Source organism: Oncorhynchus mykiss, chromosome 3, assembly GCF_013265735.2.
Source record: "Oncorhynchus mykiss isolate Arlee chromosome 3, USDA_OmykA_1.1, whole genome shotgun sequence".
In the NCBI taxonomy this organism is placed as follows: Eukaryota; Metazoa; Chordata; class Actinopteri; order Salmoniformes; family Salmonidae; genus Oncorhynchus; species Oncorhynchus mykiss.
Window position 1 is genome coordinate 76,632,055 of NC_048567.1, and position 23,498 is coordinate 76,655,552.

The window sequence follows — 23,498 nt, forward strand, 5'->3', positions numbered from 1 at the left end:
ACCAACACACATTCAGGATCGACCCATAAACACTACCAACACACATTCAGTATCCACCCATAAACACTACCAACACACATTCAGTATCCACCCATAAACACTACCAACACACATTCAGGATCCACCCATAAACATTACCAACACACATTCAGTATCCACCCATAAACACTACCAACACACATTCAGGATCCACCCATAAACACTACCAACACACATTCAGGATCCACCCATAAACGGCGGAGGTCTTTGTGGGCTATACTCAGCCTTGTCTCAGGATGGTAAGTTGGTGGTTGAAGATATCCCTCTAGTGGTGTGGGGGCTGTGCTTTGGCAAAGTGGGTGGGGTTATATCCTTCCTGTTTGGCCCTGTCCGGGGGTGTCCTCGGAGTGGGCCACAGTGTCTCCTGACCCCTCCTGTCTCAGCCTCCAGTATTTATGCTGCAGTAGTTTATGTGTCGGGGGGCTAGGGTCAGTTTGTTATATCTGGAGTACTTCTCCTGTCCTATTCGGTGTCCTGTGTGAATCTAAGTGTGCGTTCTCTAATTCTCTCCTTCTCTCTTTCTCTCTCTCGGAGGACCTGAGCCCTAGGACCATGCCCCAGGACTACCTGACATGATGACTCCTTGCTGTCCCCAGTCCACCTGGCTGTGCTGCTGCTCCAGTTTCAACTGTTCTGCCTTATTATTATTCGACCATGCTGATCATTTATGAACATTTGAACATCTTGGCCATGTTCTGTTATAATCTCCACCCGGCACAGCCAGAAGAGGACTGGCCATCCCACATATGCTCTCTCTAATTCTCTCTTTCTTTCTCTCTCTCGGAGGACCTGAGCCCTAGGACCATGCCCCAGGAATACCTGACATGATGACTCCTTGCTGTCCCCAGTCCACCTGACTGTGCTGCTGCTCCAGTTTCAACTATTCTGCCTTATTATTATTCGACCATGCTGGTCATTTATGAACATTTGAACATCTTGACCATGTTTTGTTATAATCTCCACCCGGCACAGCCAGAAGAGGACTGGCCACCCCACATAGCCTGGTTCCTCTCTAGGTTTCTTCCTAGGTTTTGGCCTTTCTAGGGAGTTTTTCCTAGCCACCGTGCTTCTTCACCTGCATTGCTTGCTGTTTGGGGTTTTAGGCTGGGTTTCTGTACAGCACTTTGAGATATCAGCTGATGTACGAAGGGCTATATAAAATAAATTTGATTTGATTTGATTTGATTTAAACATTACCAACACACATTCAGTATCCACCCATAAACACTACCAACACACATTCAGTATCCACCCATAAACACTACCAACACACATTCAGTATCCACCCAAAAACACTACCAACACACATTCAGTATCCACCCAAAAACACTACCAACACACATTCAGTATCCACCCAGAACAGTCCTTTGGTACGAGTTCTTCGGAGTGTACAGTGGGTAACATATTGTAGCTTACAATTTTAATTATGTCTCTTTGGCTTCCCTGGTCAACGAGAGGTCAACGAGGCCTATACACTTCTCTGAGGGGATGTCACATGAGCGCAGGAGGGGAGACCTGTTGTTATCCATCATCATCATCCAATACTTCAGTCTGGATAACCACACCAGATCTTAGACCTGTCTTTTTATTTTTTATTTTACCTTTATTTAACTAGGCAAGTCAGTTAAGAACAAATTCTTATTTTCAATGACGGCCTAGGAACAGTGGGTTAACTGCCTGTTCAGGGGCAGAACGACAGATTTGTACCTTGTCAGCTCGGGGGTTTGAACTTGCAACCTTCCAGTTACTAGTCCAACGCTCTAACCACTAGGCTACCCCGCCGCCCCTTTCTCTATAGCTCTACCCGTCTTCTCTCTGTTTCTCTCTGTCTCTACCCGTCTTCACTCTGTCTCTCTCTGTATCTAGCTCTGTCTCTTGCTCTGTCTCTCTGTGTGTCTCTCTGTCTCTCTCTCTCTGTCTTTTTCTCTGTGTCTCTCTTGCTGTGTCTGTCTCTCTCTCTCTCTTTCTCATTCTCTCTCTCTCTCGCTTTCTGTCTCTCTGTCTCTCTCTTTCTCTCTGTGTCTGTCTCTCTCTCTGTGTCTCTCTCTGTCTGTCTCTCTCTTTCTCTCTGTGTCTGTTTCTCTCTGTGTATATCTCTCTCTCTGTGTCTGTTTCTCTCTGTGTATTTCTCTCTCTGTGTCTGGCTGTCTCTCTCTCTCTGTGTCTCTCTCTCTGTCTCTCTCTCTCTCTCTCTCTCTGTGTCTGTATCTCTCTCTCTCTCTGTGTCTCTCTCTGTGTCTCTCTCTCTCTGTCTCTCTCTGTCTCTCTCTCTCTGTATGTGTGATTGTCTCTCCCTCTATGTCTTTCTCTCTCTCTGTCTCTGTGTGTCTCTCAATTCAATTCAATTTACAGGTACCCTATTCTCATCAGAGAGGTCTCTGAAACCTTGAATAAGGGTTTCAAATAAGGGTTGGGAAATGAGACTCTAATTGTCTTATATTTTTAAAATTTTGTCAGGAAATTCAGCCCTGTCTTGGGTTCTGCTGTGGTGCAGTGGTTGCACAGCCTTTCCTCTACAGGGAGCCAGGTTTTCCTGTGTCTACCCTTCTTAATGACAAAGCTGTGCTCACTGAGCCTGTACTCTGTCAAGGTTTTTCTAAGGTTTTGATTGGTAACCATGGTTAAAGAGTTTACCATGGTGTACTGTCAATTTAGGGCCAGATAGCACTACATTTAGCTTTTTGCTTGTGTTTCCCAATAAGTCATGTAGTTTTGTTTTGTGTTTTGACTGTGTTGTAATTTGGTTTATTTTGATTGATTGGATGTTCTGGTCTCTCTCTCTCTCTCTCTCTCTCTCTGTGTCTCTCTCCCTCTGTGTGTGTGTGTCTCTATGCATGTCTCTCTCTCTGTCTCTCTCTCTCTCTCTCTCTCTCTCTCTCTCTTTCTCTGTCTGTCTCTCTCTCTCTCTCTCGTCGGAGTGCATGCTGGGAGTGAGTCGTCAAGCAGGGGTGATTGTGAGAGCGAATGGAATTTCTTTTCACTCTATTGGGTTTTGGTATGTACATATATATATATTGATTAGTTTAGTTGTTTTAAGGGTATATTGTTTAACTATCACTAAGCACGTATAGGGGTGGTGGGATCTTTGAGGTTGGTTTTTCGCGAGGACACAACCAGCGGGTGGGGCTGGTTGCAATGGCCACTCGCGGAAGTGTAGAGTTTGAAAAACTTAGTCGGAGGCATGGAGTAAAGATTCCTGCTGCGGCTGGGTGTTCAGTGGAAGAATGTAGCTTGGCTGTGGGTGCTATCATTGGGTATGATAGCATCAAATCAGCCTCAAGGATGAATAGCGCTGTAGTGATATTCTTAGATTCAATTGAAAAGGTGAATAAGATAGTTGAGAGGGGTGTTGTGTTGCGGGAGACACAGACGCCGGTATTTCCGCTTATGAATCCGGCGAAGAAAGTTATGCTTTCTAACGTCCCACCATTTGTTAGAGATGAAGTGTTAGAGCGAGAGTTATCTCGCCATGGTCAAATCGTATCTACAATAAAGAAGGTTATTTTTGGATGCAAATCTCCGTTGTTGAAACATGTCGTGTCTCATAGGAGACAAGTGCATATGATTTTAAAAAAGGAAGGAGATGAACTGAATTTAGCGTTTAGTTTTAAGATTGATGGATTTGATTATGTCTTCTATGCATCTACTGAATCAATGAAATGTTTTGGATGTGGAAGAGAGGGGCATTTGGTGCGTAATTGTCCCGAGAATGAGCGCGCTGAGCCTGGTAGTAGCTTTAGTGCAGGTGCAACTAAAATACCACAGCGAAGGGATGAAAATACTACAGGTGTAGGGGAAGAGAGGTGGGCAGATGTGGTTGGAAAAGTAGGAGAGGAAGGCATTGTGGATACGGGGGCAATTGTGGTAGATCAGAACAAAGAGGGAGGGGAAACAGTAGGTGAGATTGCGACTGCCGTCGCTGAGGTGGTGCTGGAAAATTAAATTGGAGGTCAAGAGGAGATTGAAATAATGGAAAAGGAAGCGGATGTTTTCAAAATACCGAGGAGTAAAAGGAAGAATTTAAGGGGTGGTGAAGGGTCTAATTCTAAGAGAAAGGTAGAGATGGATAAATCAGTTGAAGATGAACAGGTTGTAGAGATGGGGTTTTCTTCTGGGGAGGATAGCGAGAGTGAGTCATCTGACGCGTCACAACAATATAGTGAGATAGATGGGGTGGAAGGGAGGTATGGGATCGAGAAGATACGTCAATTTCTGAAGTTGACAAAAGGGAAGAAATATATGCAGGATTACAATGTAACTGATTTTTTCCCTGAACGTGAATTGTTTATTGAATCAGCAAAGTTTTGCTAGACTCAAGAAAGTGGTCACGAGAGTAATAAGTGATGTAAATTCTAAAGAAAATGAAAGAGTTCAGTTGCAGTTTTAACTCTGTAAAGAGATGTGGTGGCTGTATCTTCCTCTGTATTTTTTTTATTATCCATGAGCAGTTTTAAGATCTCTTCTTTAAATGTAAATGGGGCAAGAGATGTTAAAAAAAGAGCCATGGTGTATGAGTTAATGAGGGGAAAGGGAAGTGACATGATTTTTCTACAAAAAACGCATAGTAATTTGGAAAATGAAGTTATGTGGCAACAGGAGTGGGGGGGGGGGGGGGGGGGGGGGGCAGTGGTGTGTAGTCATAAAAACTCAAAAAGTGGGGGTGTGGTTATCTTGTTCTCAAAAGGGTTTTTGCCTTTGTCATATGAGGTTGAAGAGGTAGTTGAGGGGAGGTTATTAAAAGTTAGAGCAAGGTATGAAAACATCAATATGTGTCTGATAAATGTATATGCCCCAGTGGTGACAGTTGAGAGGGTATGTATTTTAGAGACATTATCAAATACCATTGAGAAATGTAATAAAGAAGATTATTTGTTTATTGCTGGGGATTTTAACTGCACAGTTAGCGATTTAGATAGTAATCACCAAGAACCTCATATAGCCTCAAGGACGTTTTTAAAACGCCTTATTGTAACAAATTAACTGTGTGATATTTGGCGGAGTCAACATGGAGGAACAAGGCAGTACACCTGGGCGCATGTGAGAGAGAACATCATCTCTATGGCCAGGTTAGATAGGTTTTATGTTTTTGAGCATCAATCTCAGGTCTGTAAATCAAGTGTGATAACTCCAGTGGGATTTTCTGATCATTGTTTAATAACAGAGGTGGTGTTCATTAACGATGTAAAACCTAAAAGCGCATACTGGCATTTTAATATAACTTTATTGAGTGATGCTCACTTCAGGAACTGTTTCAGTTTATTTTGGGAGAGGTGGAGGTCTCAAAAGGCCAGTTTTGTATCCCTTCAACGATGGTGGGATATAGGGAAAATCCAGATTCAACAATTGTGTAATCAATACACGAGGAATGTCACCAAGGATATCACCAGATCAATGAAAGCCCTAGAGATTGAAATAGTGGAACTCATGACGTTGGTTGAGACCACAGGAGATCGAGGCCATACTCAGGCCCTCAAGAGGAGAAAAGCTGCATTGGCAGACCTGCTGGGTATCAGAGCACAGGGGGCACTGGTGAGAAGTACATTTCAGGGAATATCTGAAATGGATGCCTCATCCAAATTTTTCTTTGGTTTAGAGAAAAAGAATGGACAAAGGAAAATTATTCATTGTCTCAAATCAGCTGTTGGACAAGAGCTCACTAGCCCTAGTGAAATTAGAAAGAGGGCAGTAGAGTTCTATGCTGAGCTCTACAAGTGTGAGTACAAAGAGGACAAAACAGTGACACAGCAGTTCTTTGATGGGCTCCCAAAGGTGGCTGCAGAAGCTCAGGTTGAGCTTGAGCAACCATTGTCTTTGCAGGATTTATACACTGCATTTAAAGGCATGGAAAATGGAAGGGCACCAGGCATTGATGGGCTTCCCGTTGACTTTTTCAAGTCTTTTTGGTATATGTTGGGAGAGGATTGGTTAGAAGTAGCTAATGATAGTTTAACCGGAGGGTTACTACCAATAAGCTGCAGAAGGGCTGTCCTCACCCTACTGCCCAAAAAGGGTGACCCGAGGGAGGTGAAGAACTGGAGGCCGGTGGCTTTATTGTGTACTGATTATAAGATATTGTCAAAGGCTTTGTCCAACAGGCTGAGGGAGGTGATGGGGCAAATCATACATACGGATCAGTCCTACTGTGTTCCTGGCAGGCAGATAGGGGATAACATTTCTCTCATTCGTGATTTTTTGGACGTCTCTAGGGCTATTGGGTTGGATGCTGGTCTACTTTCAATTGATCAGGAAAAGGCATTTGACCGAGTTGAACATCAATATTTATGGCACACGTTTGAGGCGTTTGGGTTCAGCTCTGGTTTTATTGCCATGATAAAGGTGATATATGGTGACATTGAAAGTGTATTGAAAGTTAACGGTGGTTTGAGTGCTCCTTTTAAAGTGTGTAGAGGTATTAGGCAGGGATGTTCTATGTCAGGGATGTTATATGCTATTGCTATAGAGCCACTACTAAATAGCATTAGAAGTCGCATTGCAGGGGTGTGCCTTTCAGAGGATATTCCTCCTATTCGTCTTTCAGCCTATGCTGATGATGTAGTTGTGCTAGTGAAAAATCAAGCGGAGGTGGATAGCTTGAGTCTAATGGTTGATCGTTTTAGGGGAATATCCTCTGCAAAGGTAAATTGGGAAAAGAGTTGTGCTTTACAGATTGGAGAATGGTATGGAGGGATCATGGCTTTGCCAGGGGGGCTAGGTTTTAAGTATCTTGGAGTGTACCTAGGAGATGAGGGGACTATGGAAAAAAAATTGGAGTGGGGTGGTTGAAATGGTGGAAGGGAGGATGAGGAGATGGCGTTGGTTACTATCTCGTATGTCATATTTACTGTTGGACTATCTCGTTTGCGCACTATTTTAGTTAACAATGTGATTGCCTCTGCACTGTGGCATCGGTTGTCAGTTCTAGAACCACCATCTGGCCTTCTGGCTAAGATACAGGCAATTATTGTGGATTTCTTTTGGGATAAATATCACTGGGTTCCACAAAGTGTTTTGTATTTGTCAAAAGAGGAGGGGGGACAAGGTCTTGTACATCTTGCTAGTAGGGCTGCTGCTTTCCGCTTTCAGTTTATTCAAAGGTTGCTTTATGGACCGGAAAATGTGGTGTGGAGAGGGGTGGCAGGTCTTATATTACAGCGGGTTGGAGGATTAGGTTTAAAGAAGGCTTTATTTCTGGTTGATAGTAGCCAGATTTCTAGGGAGGGAGTACCTCCGTTTTATAGAGGCCTTCTCAGAGTGTGGAGCATAATGAAGGTGTCCAGAAGAACTTCAGCGGAGTCAGTGCATTGGCTGTTGGAGGAACCTCTGGTGTATGGGGCAAGACTGGATTGTACAACTGCAGCTGTTCCACATTTCTCCAAGATTCTGGTGAAGGGGAAAATCATCACCTTAAGACAGTTAATGGCCATGGCTGGGCCCGTCTTAATGGATGGAAGACGGGTGGCAGAACATTTGGGGATGAGGTCGGAAAGGATTGTCGGACAAATGCTGGGGAGCTGTAGGAAGGCTCTGTCAGCGGAAGAATGGGGTATGCTTAGTAGCCACAAGAAGAAGGTGCAAGATGAAGACGTCTCATTTCCAAAACTAGGGATTACACCAAATATCCCAGAGTCAGAAAGAAAGGCGTTATTGCTGGATTTGAGAGGGTTGGAGGAGGTGGGTTTGGATGAGGTGAATGGGAAGGAATTGTATAGGGGGTGTGTCAAGGTGTTGAATAAAGATAAATTGAAAAATAGAAAAGATACTCCATGGAGGGTAAAATTGGGCATTGATGACAAGGTAAAGCCAGCATGGAGAGCACTGTACAAGCCACCGTTACAAAAGGGTACTGGTGATATGCAATGGAGGGTTTTACATGGCATCATTGCAGTTAATGCTTTTGTATCTGTTATTAACTCAGATGTTAGAGATGGATGTCCTTTTTGTAATATAAGAGAAACCATTTTTCACTGTTTTATGGAGTGTGAGAGGATAAAACCTCTATTGGAAATGTTGGAATCTTTGTTTAAAGCTGTAGTGGAGTTTTTCAATAACACTGTTTTTATTTTGGGGTTTCAATACAGTAAACAACAGAAAAGAAAATGTCAAATGTTAAATTTTATTTTGGGACAAGCTAAGATGTCAATTTTTCTGAGTAGGAAACATAAGATAGAAACGGGATATGGGCAGGATGTAAGATGTGTTTTTAAAGGTTTAGTGAAAGCAAGAATAAAAGTAGATTTTGAGTTCTTTTCAGCTGTAAAAGATCTCCTATTATTTGAGGAGAAGTGGGCCTACGAAAGAGCGCTTTGTTTTTTAGAGGAGGGGAAATTATTTTTTGCTGCTGAAATAAGTTGAATGTATATGTTATGTATTTATTTTTGTTTAGGAATTACATTTGTTGTTTCATGTCTGAAAAGGCAGTGTGTCATTATTTATGTTAACACTTGAGTAAAAAATAAAGGTTTTATAAAAACTCAAAAAAAAACTCTCTCTCTCTCTCTCTCTCTCTCTCTGTGTGTCTCTCTCCCTCTGTGTGTGTCTCTCTCTCTATGTATGTCTCTCTCTCTGTCTGTCTCTCTCTCTCTCTGTGTCTCTCTGTCTATCTCGCTATCTCCATTAGGACTCTGCAAAACCAATTTTGTTTGACAACTCCTATCTCTTTTTCCCAAAAGCCTTTAACTTTGACAAGAGCCCCGTGAACACGTGGCTGGGCCGAATGTAGCACCACAAAGTGTACCCTCAACATCTTTCAGTTGCCGAGAGAGAGAATGTCACCGGAGCGAAGGACATGATTGAAAGGCCCTACAATTACTTCCAGTTCAACTAAAATAGTAAGTTTGAGCCTTTCAATATGTCTGCAGCACCTTGGTTACTTTGTGTTTCTGCCGAGTGGGTTTGGATAGAGAGAGCTATGGCGACAGAGAGAGTGAGAGAGAGAGATGGTGACAGAGAGAGAGATGGAGAGAGAGAGAGAAAAAGAGAGATGGAGAGAGAGAGCAAGAGAGAGAGAAATGGTCAGATTGAGGGAGAAAGACAGATAGAGAGAGGGACATAGAGAGGGAGAAAGAGAGAGAGAGAGAGAAATGGTCAGATAGAGAGAGGGACAGAGAGAGGGAGAGAGAGAGAGAGAGAGAGAGAGATGGAGAGAGAGCAAGATAGAAGGAAATGGTCAGATAGAGGGAGAAAGACAGATGGAGAGAGGGACAGAGAGAGGGAGAAAGAGAGAGAGAGAGAGAGAGAGAGAGAGAGAGAGAGAGAAATGGTCAGATAGAGAGAGGGACAGAGAGAGGGAGAGAGAGAGAGAGAGAGAGAGAGAGAGAGAGAGAGAGAGAGAGAGAGAGAGAGAGAGAGAGAGAGAGAGAGAGAGAGAGACATCAGAGGGACCCCCTTGCCATACCATGGTAGGACAGATGTCAAAACAAAACAAACAGTAACTGCCTACATCTTGATGACTAATAACTATTAGAGACATTACACTGTAAGACGAGGAAGTTGAATTGTGTTAATTAGTCCAAAACATTGCCTGCTGCCTGGGAAGCTGACTATACAGCCTATCCTTTCTGAGCAATGGCATTGTGATCACTAATAAAAGAGACAAGTTGATATAAATTTAGTGGTATTACTCTCCTAAATAAAATATGATTGATTATAATTATTTATTCCCCATAACATACAACAAAACACTTGAGACCAAATGTGGACATTGAGCACTAAAAAGGGTGGGTAACGTGTGGGGGGTCTCTGTGGAACCCTGATCAAAACCATCTGGGAGCCTGGCTTTACAAGCAGGCCTTACAAATTAACCATCAGAGAGAACGAAGGAGGGAGGGAGAGGGGGGGGGGGGGGGGGGGGGACTGGTAGGTCTGAAAAGGGAAAGAAAAGGTTGCACAATAAAAGACCTTGAACAGGACATGAGGAAAAAGAGGAAACTAAGACAAAAAAAACGAAGAAGAGACAAGAGAAGAGAACATGAATTGACGGCCATTCTTGTAGCCTACCTCGCTCCCTTGTCCAGGTACCCCTCCCCTCTCCCTCCTCCTTGCCCTCCCTCCCTCCCTCCATTCCTACCTTCCTAAACAGGTAGCCCGTACTCCATCGCCAGGCCCCATGGAGGGAGGACAGACGTCTTCGCAGGGACCGTTCCCGGTTCATCTCTGGAGAGGAGTGAAAGACTCTCTCTCTCGTTTTCTCGCTGTCCTGTTCCACCCTCCTTCACCCTCCTCTCCTTTTCTCTTCCAGTGGAGGAAGAAGACAAAATGCCTAGCCTCCAACTCCATCAGACTCCACAGAGGACTTGCTCTCTTTCACTCCGAGTTTGTTCCCTCCCTCCCTCCCTCCCTCTCTACTCTCTTTCTCTCTCCAAAACTCTTCCCTCCTTCCATCTGTATCTCGTCATCTTTCCCCTCTCGGTCTCCTCCTCTCCTCTCCTCTCCTCTCCTCTCCTCTCCTCTCCTCTCCTCTCCTCTCCTCTCCTCTCCTCTCCTCTCCTCTCCTCTCCTCTCTGTTTGTAAATCATGCAGGGTTCTCTTACTTGTGTGGCACGACAAAAGTATAGTTCATGATGAGGCTACTTGAGTGTAAACTAACTACAATCCAGACTGTCACAGTCCCAACTGAATGAGGTCAGAAACAACAGCAACACCTTTGGCTTGCCATGGAATTCACAGATGACCCTATCCTGGCCTAATCTCCTATGATGTGATACTTCAATTATTGTTCAGCATTTGTCATTGAGCTTATGGTCTAGTCAAGGTAAAGGGCAAACATATGTGGAAACAGAAAAACAAACACTAATGGAGAACAGAGAAGTGGGTCTTGTTCATGTAGTCATATGATAAGGGACTGTGTCGCTGAGAGACTGAGGGGCCCAGTAACAGTGGTGGGGCTGAAAGACTTCAGTGTAACCGCAGAGCTAATGCCAATGACCGGCCCTAGGCGCGACATGCCCCATGATGCTTTGGTTCTGGGCAGCCACTTCCTTGTTAATCTGTACAGACTTCAATTATGCCCTCAGCTGTCAAAGCACACACACAAACCCAAATACAGAGACGCACACACACTCCACCAAACTTCCACCGCAACCACCCCCACCCCACCACACTCCACCAAACATCCCCCCATCACCCCACCAAACATCCCCCCCACCACCCCACACTCCACCAAACATCCCCCACCACCTGACACTCCACCAAACATCCCCCACACCATCCCACCCCACACTCCACCAAACATCCCCCCAACCACCCTCACCACCCCACACGCCATCTAACATCCCCCCCACCACCCCCACCAACCCACACTCCACCAAACATCCCCCCCACCACCCCACACTCACCCCACCACCCCACACTCCACCAAACTGAAAGAACATCCCCCCAACCACCCCCACCACCCCACACTCCACCTAACATCCCCCCAACATCCCCCACCACCCCACACTCCACCTAACATCCACCCCACCACCCCCAACCCATCACTCCACCTAACATCCACCCCCACCCCATCACTCCACCTAACATCCACCCCACCACCCCACACTCCACCAAACATCCCCCAACCACCCCCACCACCCCGCACTCCACCTAACATCCACCACACCACCCCCACCACCCCACACTCCACCAACCACCCCCACCACCCCCACTCCACCTAACATCCACCCCACCACCCCCACCACCCCACACTCCACCAAACATCCCCCAACCACCCCCACCACCCCGCACTCCACCTAACATCCACCACACCACCCCCACCACCCCACACTCCACCAACCACCCCCACCACCCCCACTCCACCTAACATCCACCCCACCACCCCCACCACCCCACACTCCACCAACCACCCCCACCACCCCACACTCCACCTAACATCCACCCCACCACCCCACACTCCACCAAACATCCCCCCAACCACCCCCACCACCCCCACTCCACCTGACATCCACCCCACCAACCCGACACCCCACACTCCACCAAACATCCCCCCAACCACCCCCACCACCCCACACTCCACCTAACATCCCCCCCACCACCCCACACTCCACCAAACATCCCCCCAACCACCCCCACCACCCCACACTCCACCTAACATCCCGCCCACCACCCCACACTCCACCAAACATCCCTCCAGCAAACGGAGCCCTGAAGATTGACCCCCTCCTCCTCATCCCTCCTCAGACAGACAGACATATCCTCAGTCTATTTGTTTGAGGGATGTAAAACAGGATGTCAATAGATCAGGGGGATTTGGCCCACAGTGAGTCTACATTAAATTAAACACGGGATGCCAGCGGTTTAAGCCCCCGACTTCAATGATTGAATCATAGCTATCTGATTACATCTAAGCTGTAGCAGAGTCTAAATGCATATTTTTGGTCCAAATGGGATTCCAAGTTGTAGTCAGACTAGACGTAGCTGTCGTTTATCATTTTGTTAGTCTGATTCAGACAGTTATACAGTGGTGTGTGTGTGTGTGTGTGTGTGTGTGTGTGTGTGTGTGTGTGTGTGTGTGTGTGTGTGTGTGTGTGTGTGTGTGTGTGTGTGTGTGTGTGTGGTCTTTGTTTGGCATCAGCTGATAGGGGTTGAGGGCCAGCTGTCACTTTGTTTGGAATAGGAGAAATGTGTTTATACAGTAGACAGAAGATAAACTCACTCTTTTACCTGTGGAATTGTGAAATGTAACTACAGTGTGGACTTACACACATAGAAGTACACACTAACAATATACTGGCTATAAAGTACACACAATATACTAGATATACATATAGCACACACACAATATACTAGCTATACATACAGTACACACAATATACTAGCTATACATATAACACACATACAATATACTAGCTATACACTACACACAATATATTAGATATACATATAGTACACACAATATACTAGCTATACACACAGTACACACAATATACTAGCTATACATATAACACACACACACAATATACTAGCTATACACACAGTACACACAATATACTAGCTATACATACAGTACACACACAATATACTAGCTATACACTACACACAATATATTAGTTATACATATAGTACACACAATATACTAGTTAAACATACAGTACACACACAATATACTAGCTATACACTACACACAATATATTAGATATACATATAGTACACACAATATACTAGCTATACATACAGTACACACACAATATACTAGCTATACACTACACACAATATATTAGATATACATATAGTACACACAATATACTAGCTATACACACAGTACACACAATATACTAGCTATACATATAACACACACACACAATATACTAGCTATACACACAGTACACACAATATACTAGCTATACATACAGTACACACACAATATACTAGCTATACACTACACACAATATATTGGTTATACATATAGTACACACAATATACACTTAAGCATTTCCACATTTCTGCATGCAGACTTCCAATGGAACGTACAGATAAAAAAGCCAGCACACACAGACACCTACAGAGCCACACACAGACACACACACAGCCACACACAGACACCTACAGAGCCACACACAGACACACACAGAGCCACACACAGACACACACAGACACACACAGAGCCACAAATAGACACACACAGAGACACACAGACACACACAGAGCCACACACAGACACCTACAGAGCCAAATACAGACACACACAGAGCCACATACAGACACACACAGAGCCACACACAGACACACACAGAGCCACATACAGACACACACAGAGCCAAATACAGACACACACAGAGCCACATACAGACATACACAGAGCCACACACAGACACACACAGAGCCACATACAGACTCACACAGAGCCAAATACAGACACACACAGAGCCACATACAGACACACACAGAGCCACACACAGACACACACAGAGCCACAAATAGACACACACAGACACACACAGAGCCACACACAGAGACACACATATTTGGGTAGTGGTTTATTCCCTCTTTATATATTGGCTGCGTCTTGGCTTTGGGTGGTGAGTCCCAATCTGTAACGTGACACTTCCTTTCTCAGACTAAATAAGACCCAGTCCAAACCTTACAGGGTGTGTAAAATTAAGTCTATGCTGTATGCTGGGATAGGTAACTCACATGGCTGGCTCTGAACTGGATAGGGGATACACACCATTAAACAAGCACACAAATTCAAACATAACAACCCGAAAAATACGTGGACAAAATTAACTGGAAGTAGCAACTGATACAGACCATATAATGGAGACATGATTACAAACCCTGGTTGTGTATTTCATTACTGTGTGTGTGTGTGCGCACGCGTGTGTGTGTGTGTGCGCACGCGTGTGTGTGTGTGTGTGTCTGCTTGTGTGTGACTGTGTGTGTGTGTGCGTGCGTGCGTGTGTGTGTGACTATGTGTGTGTGTGTGTGTGTGTGTCTGCGTGTGTGTGACTGTGTGTGTGCGTGTGTGTGTGTGTGTGTGTGTGTGTCTGCGTGTGTGTGACTGTGTGTGTGTGTGTGTGTGTGTGTGTGTGTGTGTGTGTGTGTGTGTGTGTGTGTGTGTGTGTGTCTGTGTGTGTGTGTGTGACTGTGTGTGACTGTGTGTGGGTGTGTAATGTGTATTTGCGTCTGTGCTTTTGTGGATGAACACAGTAGATTAGTGTGTATTTACAGTATACTATGCATACAGACTCTGTATGTACCTGAGCAACATGGTTCAGAGCTGGCAGGCTTGGTATCACAATGAGAATAACATAATGACAACATAATGACAACAACACAATGACAATAACACAATGACAACAACACAATGACAACAACATAATGACAACAACACAATGACAACAACACAATAACAATAACACAATGACAATAACACAATGACAATAACACAATGACAATGGCAATAACATAATGACAACAAGACAATAACACAATGACAACAACACAATGACATTAACACAATGACAACAGCACAATGATAATAACATAATGACAATAACACAATGACAATAACAATAATACAATGACAATAACACGATGACAATAACACAATGACAATAACATAATGGCAATAACACAATGACAATAACACAATGACAATAACAACACAATGACATTAACACGATGACAATAAAACGATGACATTAACACAATGACAATAACACAATCACAATAACACAATCACAATAACACAATCACAATAACACAATGGGGCAATAGCATCCCCAATCCCTCTTTTAATGGTTTGAGGTGTTTTAGCTAGAAACAATAATACACACACACACACACATAGACAATAAGATAGAGCTCAGACTCACCAAGGTCTCTACATGCTTCAGGGGGATGTCGTTACCAGGTGCCTAGAAGGGTGAAGGAAGAGAGAGAGAGAGAGCGAGAGAGAGAGAGAGCGAGAGAGAGTGAGAGAGAGAGAGAGAGAGAGAGAGAGAGAGAGAGAGAGAGGGAAAGGAAGAGAGAGGGAGAGAGAAAGAGAAGAAGAGGGAGATAGGGAGAGGAAGAGATATGAAGTGAGAGAGGGAGGGAGAGAGAGAGAGGGGGACAGAGGGAGAGGAAGAGAGAGGAAGAGAGAGGGAGAGAGAGGGAGAGAGAGGGAGGGAGAGAGAGAGGAGGAGAGAGGAAGAGAGGGAGGGAGAGGAAGAGAGAGGAAGAGAGAGGGAGGGAGAGGAAGAGAGGGAGAGACAAGAGAAAAGTTGAGACTACTGTAAATACATTACACAACCTGTAATGTGGAAGCTTGGTTGTGATTATACCTAGGGCTGTTGCGGTAATCATATTACCGCCACACCGGCGGTCACGTGTCGTGAAGGCAGTCAAATTCCACGTGACCGTGTTTAGTCACGGTAATTAGGCTCTCCAAGCTCTGATGCTGCTGATGGTCATTAGTAGCCTAACAAACTTGCTAACTGCCTGGTACTCAGCACTCTATTGTCCCTCTAATCAGTCTGACACCAATTCACATGTATTAGAAAATCTAATCAAACACTTCATGAGAGTCCATGAGCTCATGTTGCGCAACATTTCAATAGGCTATGCAATTGCGGGAGAAAACAGAGTGATGGCCTGTAATCGGCTAGGCCTACAATATTTATTTCTCAACTTTCCTAAAATTAACACATTGATTATATTTACAACAGGAGTATAGCCTACTTAGCTGTCATGAAAATGAACCACGGGGAAAAGCATCCTCCATTCGCTATTTAAGTGAATAGATGACACGTATTTTCGATACAGGTGCATGATAATGGTCCATTCTAAATTGAAACAAATGTCACAAATATATTATTTAGGAAATGTAAAGACAAGATTAAATCAAGAATAGTCTGATGGGTGACAGTATTAGTCTATCACTTGTGAATGATGTATTATCACTTGTGAATGATGTATTATCACTTGTGAACAATGTATTATCACTTGTGAATGATGTATTATCACTTGTGAATGATGTATTATCACTTGTGAATGATGTATTATCACTTGTGAATGATGTATTCTCACTTGTGAATGATGTATTATCACTTGTGAATGATGCCCAGCATAAGAAACAATCCCTTTTTTTGCTACTTTTTCGAATCACACCTCAAGTAGCCTAGCCCATAGTCCTATATGTTTTGATAAGGTTAGTATCACACCTCAAGTAGCCTAGCCCATAGTCCTATATGTTTTAATAAGGTTAGTATCACACCTCAAGTAGCCTAGCCCATAGTCCTATATGTTTTAATAAGGTTAGTATCACACCTCAAGTAGCCTAGCCCATAGTCCTATATGTTTTAATAAGGTTAGTATCACACCTCATGTGGCCTAGCCCATAGTCCTATATGTTTTGATAAGGTTAGTATCACACCTCATGTGGCCTAGCCCATAGTCCTATATGTTTTGATAAGGTTAGTATCACACCTCATGTGGCCTAGCCCATAGTCCTATATGTTTTGATAAGGTTAGTATCACACCTCATGTGGCCTAGCCCATAGTCCTATATGTTTTGATAAGGTTAGTATCACACCTCATGTGGCCTAGCCCATAGTCCTATATGTTTTGATAAGGTTAGTATCACACCTCATGTGGCCTAGCCCATAGTCCTATATGTTTTGATAAGGTTAGTATCACACCTCATGTGGCCTAGCCCATAGTCCTATATGTTTCGATAAGGTTTGCATCACAACTTAAGTGGTGAATTTAACTTCTTAAAATTAAGCACATTTATCCACTTTACAATGGCTGTAGAGCCTAACTGGTATATATATACAGTATATAAGAAGCACATGAGTTTCAAGTTTGGGGAAAATCATTTTCACCATAAAAATTTACCTTTATAATAAAAGCATCAGATGCATAATTGCATTTTCGGTCACTTGATAAAGGTGTTTTCTGCTAATGGAACATTTGTGCTTATAGCCCATTATCATGTGCACATTGCTGCGCTTATAATGTGAAGAAATAGCCTAATAGTTTATCAACATTTTAAGCTAAACGTTCTGATCAGTTGCATCTGCCAGATTGCTCAACATTTTTTGGGGGGATAGTGGTTGTATTAATTTGGGATCTATCGCATCCCACAACGGTCCCAGACTATGTTTGGGATCTATCGCATCCCACAACGGTCCCAGACTATGTTTGGGATCTATCGCATCCCACAACGGTCCCAGACTATGTTTGGGATCTATCGCATCCCACAACGGTCCCAGACTATGTTTGGGATCTATCGCATCCCACAACGGTCCCAGACTATGTTTGGGATCTATCGCATCCCACAACGGTCCCAGACTATGTTTGGAATATTTATTTCACAGAACATAATAGGTCGACGTTTGGTACAATGGGGGATAGTAGACTGACACGGTGTAGTGCTTTGTCTGTTTGGTAGAACTACTCATCTTGCTGGCTTACAAAAAGTAAATGTGGACAGTAGAGGTCGACCGATTAATCAGGATTGGCCGATCAATTAGGGCCGATTTCAAGTTTTCATAACAATTGGAAATCGGTATTTTTGGACACCGATTTTGCAGATTTTATTACCATTATTATTTGTCAGGCTGTAAGCATTCATTCAAACAGCACTTTCAGCATTTTGCCAGCAGCTCTTCGTTGTGCATCAAGCATTGCGCTATTTATGACTTCAAGCCTATCAACTCCCGAGATGAGGCCGGTGTAACCAAAGTGAAATGGCTAGCTAGTTAGTGTGCGCTAACAGCATTTCAAACGTCACTCGCTCTGTGTTTTTTTCCCTTGCTCTGCATGGGTAATGCTGCTTCGAGGGTGGCTGTTGTCGTTGTGTTCCTGGTGTTCCTGGTTTGAGTCCAGGTAGGAGCGAGGAGAGGGACGGAAGCTATACTGTTACACTGGCAATACTAGAGTGCCTATAAGAACATCCAATAGTCAAAGGTTAATGAAATACAAATGGTATAGAGGGAAATAGCCCTATAATTCCTATAATATCTACAACCTAAAACTTCTTAACTGGGTATATTGAAGACTCATGTTAAAAGGAACCACCAGCTTTCATATGTTCTCATGTTCTGAGCAAGGAACTTAAACCTTAGCTTTCTTACATGGCACATATTGCACTTTTACTTTCTTCCCCAACACTTTGTTTTTGCATTATTTAAACCAAATTGAACATATATTAAGTTAAAATAAATCTTCATTCAGTATTGTTGTAATTGTCATCATCAAATACATTTTTTTTTTTAAATCGGCCGATTGATCGGTATCGGCTTTTTTGGGCCTCCAATAATCGGTATCGGTATTGGCGTTGAAAAATCGTAATCGGTCGACCTCTAGTGGACAGTTCTTCCAATATCTTTATTATGCACCTCGGAATTGGATGCGGATGTCTGTCTTCACTTGTAGCCTGTGAGAAATACCTGATCACGTGATGAAGCACGCAGCACTCAGGGAGAAGCGCACAATGGCCACTGGATGCAAAAGGCATGGATTTTTTTGGGGGGGTGCATTACGGCCACACAAAGGGGATGCCGGTGTTAAATCCGAGGCTTTATCAAGTGCTTGTCAAATTGTGAATGAGTGACTGATGTATTGTGTACAGCCTGAGCAACAACAAAAAAAGCAGAGCTCATGCCTTTCAAGCAACTTTTTTCAGATCATCATTAGTCGCATCATGCAGCCTTACAATGTATTAAAAATCAAAACATATAGCCCAACGTTTGAAGAACTAATAAAGTTTCATTAATAACTCTAAATTAAGCATGCAGTATAGTAGTACCTACAGTGCCTTGCGAAAGTATTTGGCCCCCTTGAACTTTGCGACCTTTTGCCACATTTCAGGCTTCAAACATAAAGACATAAAACTGTATTTTTTTGTGAATAATCAACAACAAGTGGGACACAATCATGAAGTGGAATGACATTTATTGGATATTTCAAACTTTTTTAACAAATCAAAAACTGAAAATTGGGCGTGCAAAATTATTCAGCCCCCTTAAGTTAATACTTTGCAGCGCCACCTTTTGCTGCGATTACAGCTCTAAGTCGCTTGGGGTATGTCTCTATCAGTTTTGCACATCGAGAGACTGACATTTTTTCCCATTCCTCCTTGCATTTGTGAACAGCAGTTTTCAGTTCTTTCCACAGATTCTCGATTGGATTCAGGTCTGGACTTTGACTTGGCCATTCTAACACCTGGATATGTTTATTTTTGAACCATTCCATTGTAGATTTTGCTTTATGTTTTGAATCATTGTCTTGTTGGAAGACAAATCTCCGTCCCAGTCTCAGGTCTTTTGCAGACTCATTTAGGTTTTCTTCCAGAATGGTCCTGTATTTGGCTCCATCCGTCTTCCCATCAATTTTAACCATCTTCCCTGTCCCTGCTGAAGAAAAGCAGGCCCAAACCATGATGCTGCCACCACCATGTTTGACAGTGGGGATGGTGTGTTCAGCTGTGTTGCTTTTACGCCAAACATAACTTTTTGCATTGTTGCCAAAAAGTTCAATTTTGGTTTCATCTGACCAGAGCACCTTCTTCCACATGTTTGGTGTGTCTCCCAGGTGGCTTGTGGCAAACTTTAAACAACACTTTTTATGGATATCTTTAAGAAATGGCTTTCTTCTTGCCACTCTTCCATAAAGGCCAGATTTGTGCAATATACGACTGATTGTTGTCCTATGGACAGAGTCTCCCACCTCAGCTGTAGATCTCTGCAGTTCATCCAGAGTGATCATGGGCCTCTTGGCTGCATCTCTGATCAGTCTTCTCCTTGTATGAGCTGAAAGTTTAGAGGGACGGCCAGGTCTTGGTAGATTTGCAGTGGTCTGATACTCCTTCCATTTCAATATTATCGCTTGCACAGTGCTCCTTGGGATGTTTAAAGCTTGGGAAATCTTTTTGTATCCAAATCCGGCTTTACACTTCTTCACAACAGTATCTCGGACCTGCCTGGTGTGTTCCTTGTTCTTCATGATGCTCTCTGCGCTTTTAACGGACCTCTGAGACTATCACAGTGCAGGTGCATTTATACGGAGACTTGATTACACACAGGTGGATTGTATTTATCATGATTAGTCATTTAGGTCAACATTGGATCATTCAGAGATCCTCACTGAACTTCTGGAGAGAGTTCGCTGCACTGAAAGTAAAGGGGCTGAATAATTTTGCACGCCCAATTTTTCAGTTTTTGATTTGTTAAAAAAGTTTGAAATAACCAATAAATGTCGTTCCACTTCATGATTGTGTCCCACTTGTTGTTGATTCTTCACAAAAAAATACAGTTTTATATCTTTATGTTTGAAGCCTGAAATGTGGCAAAAGGTCGCAAAGTTCAAGGGGGCCGAATACTTTCGCAAGGCACTGTACTTCTTTGTTAACTGCTCAACACAGAATAACAGCATGTTGTTCAAATTGTTTGGAGAAAATATCATTTCTATTTTAGTCAGCTTTGTTCAATTGTATTCTTCATACTATAAAATAATGCCACGGAATTCTAAGCAAATCTTGTCTGCTAAATGAACTAGTGTAGCCCATAGCTATATGGCCTAGCCAGATCAGGACCTAACATAAAGGACAACTCAGAGTATGATATTCTGTTCTCCTGAAACAGACGACATTTTCTTCATATCATGCTTCTTTAGACCTGTCTAAAATAAATAATGGATTCATTGTGAAGGTGTAGGCTATATTACATGGATTTATTAGACATTTTAAAATGTAGATGTTCCTAAGGTCGGCACCCGTGGCTTGTAGGCTGTGTGTGGAAGCCAGGAGATACTAAATGTGTTTATGTTAGTTAACGGTCAATTACCGTGAGACCGACAGTTATTTGCTTGACAATCACCGGTTGATGAAAATTTGTGACTGCCACAGCCAAATTTACACCTCCTATGGACTGGTTGCATTATCACCTTTTCATTCACACTTGAATGGCCAGACATAATAGTAATGGTCAACAACATCCTTTCCGTGAGTCCTGATACTGGCTACTGACTAAAGTTCATGATGCCGTTGACCTTAACAAGGGCCAGTGGAAACAAACTAGCCCCATAACAACAAAGACCCACCACCATATTATGCAGTAGGTATGGGGTTATTTTCTGCGTTCTCATTTCGACGCCAAACCCCACCAGTGGCCAAAGAGCTCTATTTTCATGTCATCTGACCAAAGCACCAGTTCCAATCCATGTGCCAATGCCGTTGAGAAAACACCAGCCGTTAACATTTGCTGGATGACATGAAAACAGAGCTCTTTGGCCACGCACACCAGGACTGTAAAATATGATGGTGGTGTTATTTTGCTTCCACTGGTCCTGGGGCCCTTGTTAATGTCAACAGCATCAAGAACTTGACCCAGTGCCAGGACATTTTAGCCAAAAACCAGGTTGAAACTTGGCCTCAAGTGGATCTTCCGGCAAGACAATACCCCAAGCACACATGAAAGAAATGGTTAATTGCCAACAAAATCTACATTTTTTGCAATGGCCATCCATTCTCAGGACATGAAACTCATTGAAAACCTGCGGAAGAGGGCAATCCATAAGCACAGACTAACAATTCTGGATGGAGGAACGGTCTAAGATCCCTCCCAAAGTGTTCTCCAATGCATATATATATTTTTAAAGACTCAGTGCTGCTATCCTGACAAGGTGAGGTACTGAAAGTTATTGAAAACATGGGTGTCAATTATTTTGACCCCTTACCTTTTTGAGAAAAAGTATTACTTGTTCAACAAAATCTCTTTCTCTGAGAAATTGTATTTGTATAAAATAATATAATTTCCCTGATCCTTTTTGAGCAGACAATATAGCTCAGTATTTGAATTCTTTATTTTACACAGTCATTTCTTCTCATCTTTATCAAGGATGTCAATCATTTCAGATCCCAATGTATATGTGTCTGTGATCTTTGTGTCCACATGTGTATCCCACAGTGTGTGTTATAATCGGATCTGGGTAGAAATAGCAGGCAATCTGTTGGCTTTCAATTACTTCGGTGTACTTGATTTAGCTTGCCTGGCACAATGGAACCAATGATCCGGCACACCAGGGAAGTTAAATCAATAGCACCTTAAATACATTAAAATGCCTCAAATACCATTTTGACCCAGGCCTGTCATGTTATATTTCAATAGTGTTTTGTGTGAAAAGGTGCTGTTCGTGGCCCTAGAATGCCTACGTACCTAGCTGGGGAAAAGCAGAGATGCAGAGATAAAAAAAAAGCAGAGATACGCCTTGAGCGCGTGGGAACATCTATAAACCCTCTGTGGTAAATATTTACACTAAGAGACACATCCCTTCCATTAGCCCAGCCCAGAGAGACCATCTCATCTCCATCCCTACTGCTGAAGCCCTGTCACGCTGCTGCAGTACAACCATATACAGCCATGGGAAGAGAAAGAGAGAGAGACAGAGAGACAGAGAGAGGGGAGAGAGAAACAGGGAGAGAGGGGAGAGGGGAGAGAGAAACAGGGAGAGAGGGGAGAGAGGGAGAGAAACAGGGAGAGAGAGGAGAGAGGGAGAGAAACAGAGAGAGAGAGAGAGAAACAGGGAGATAGAGGAGAGAGGGAAAGAAACATGCAGAGAGAGGAGAGGAGAGAGAGAGACAGAGAGAGGAGAGAGGGAGAGAAACAGGGAGAGAGAGGAGAGAGGGAGAGAAACAGGGAGAGAGAGGAGAGAGGGAGAGAAACAGGGAGAGAGAGGAGAGAGGGAGAGAAACAGGGAGAGAGAGGAGAGGAGAGAGAGGGAGAGAGAGAAACAGGGAGAGAGAGGAGAGAGGGAGAGAAACAGGGAGAGAGAGGAGAGAGGGAGAGAAACAGGGAGAGAGAGGAGAGAGGGGAGAGCCAGGTCTAAAGGAAATACATGATGTCATTGGTCGGGGTTGTTCTGACTAGCAGGCTGGCTCTCATTAGCTTCACATTGTTGGAGTGATATGAGAAGCCACTGAGTGGGACGATAGCCTATACACACACTAACACTAGGTAAGAAGACCGGCATTAAATCGT

General features: G+C 43.5%; 1 protein-coding gene across 1 annotated transcript in view; it reads right to left on the reverse strand.

Moving 5' to 3' along the window:
- LOC110520604 (tensin-1) overlaps window positions 1-23,498 on the reverse strand; it is a 337,260-nt gene that overhangs the window by 111,851 nt on the left and 201,911 nt on the right. The window contains 1 exon segment of the mRNA XM_036975231.1: window positions 15,351-15,392. Within this exon segment, the coding sequence (XP_036831126.1) occupies window positions 15,351-15,392 (42 nt within the window).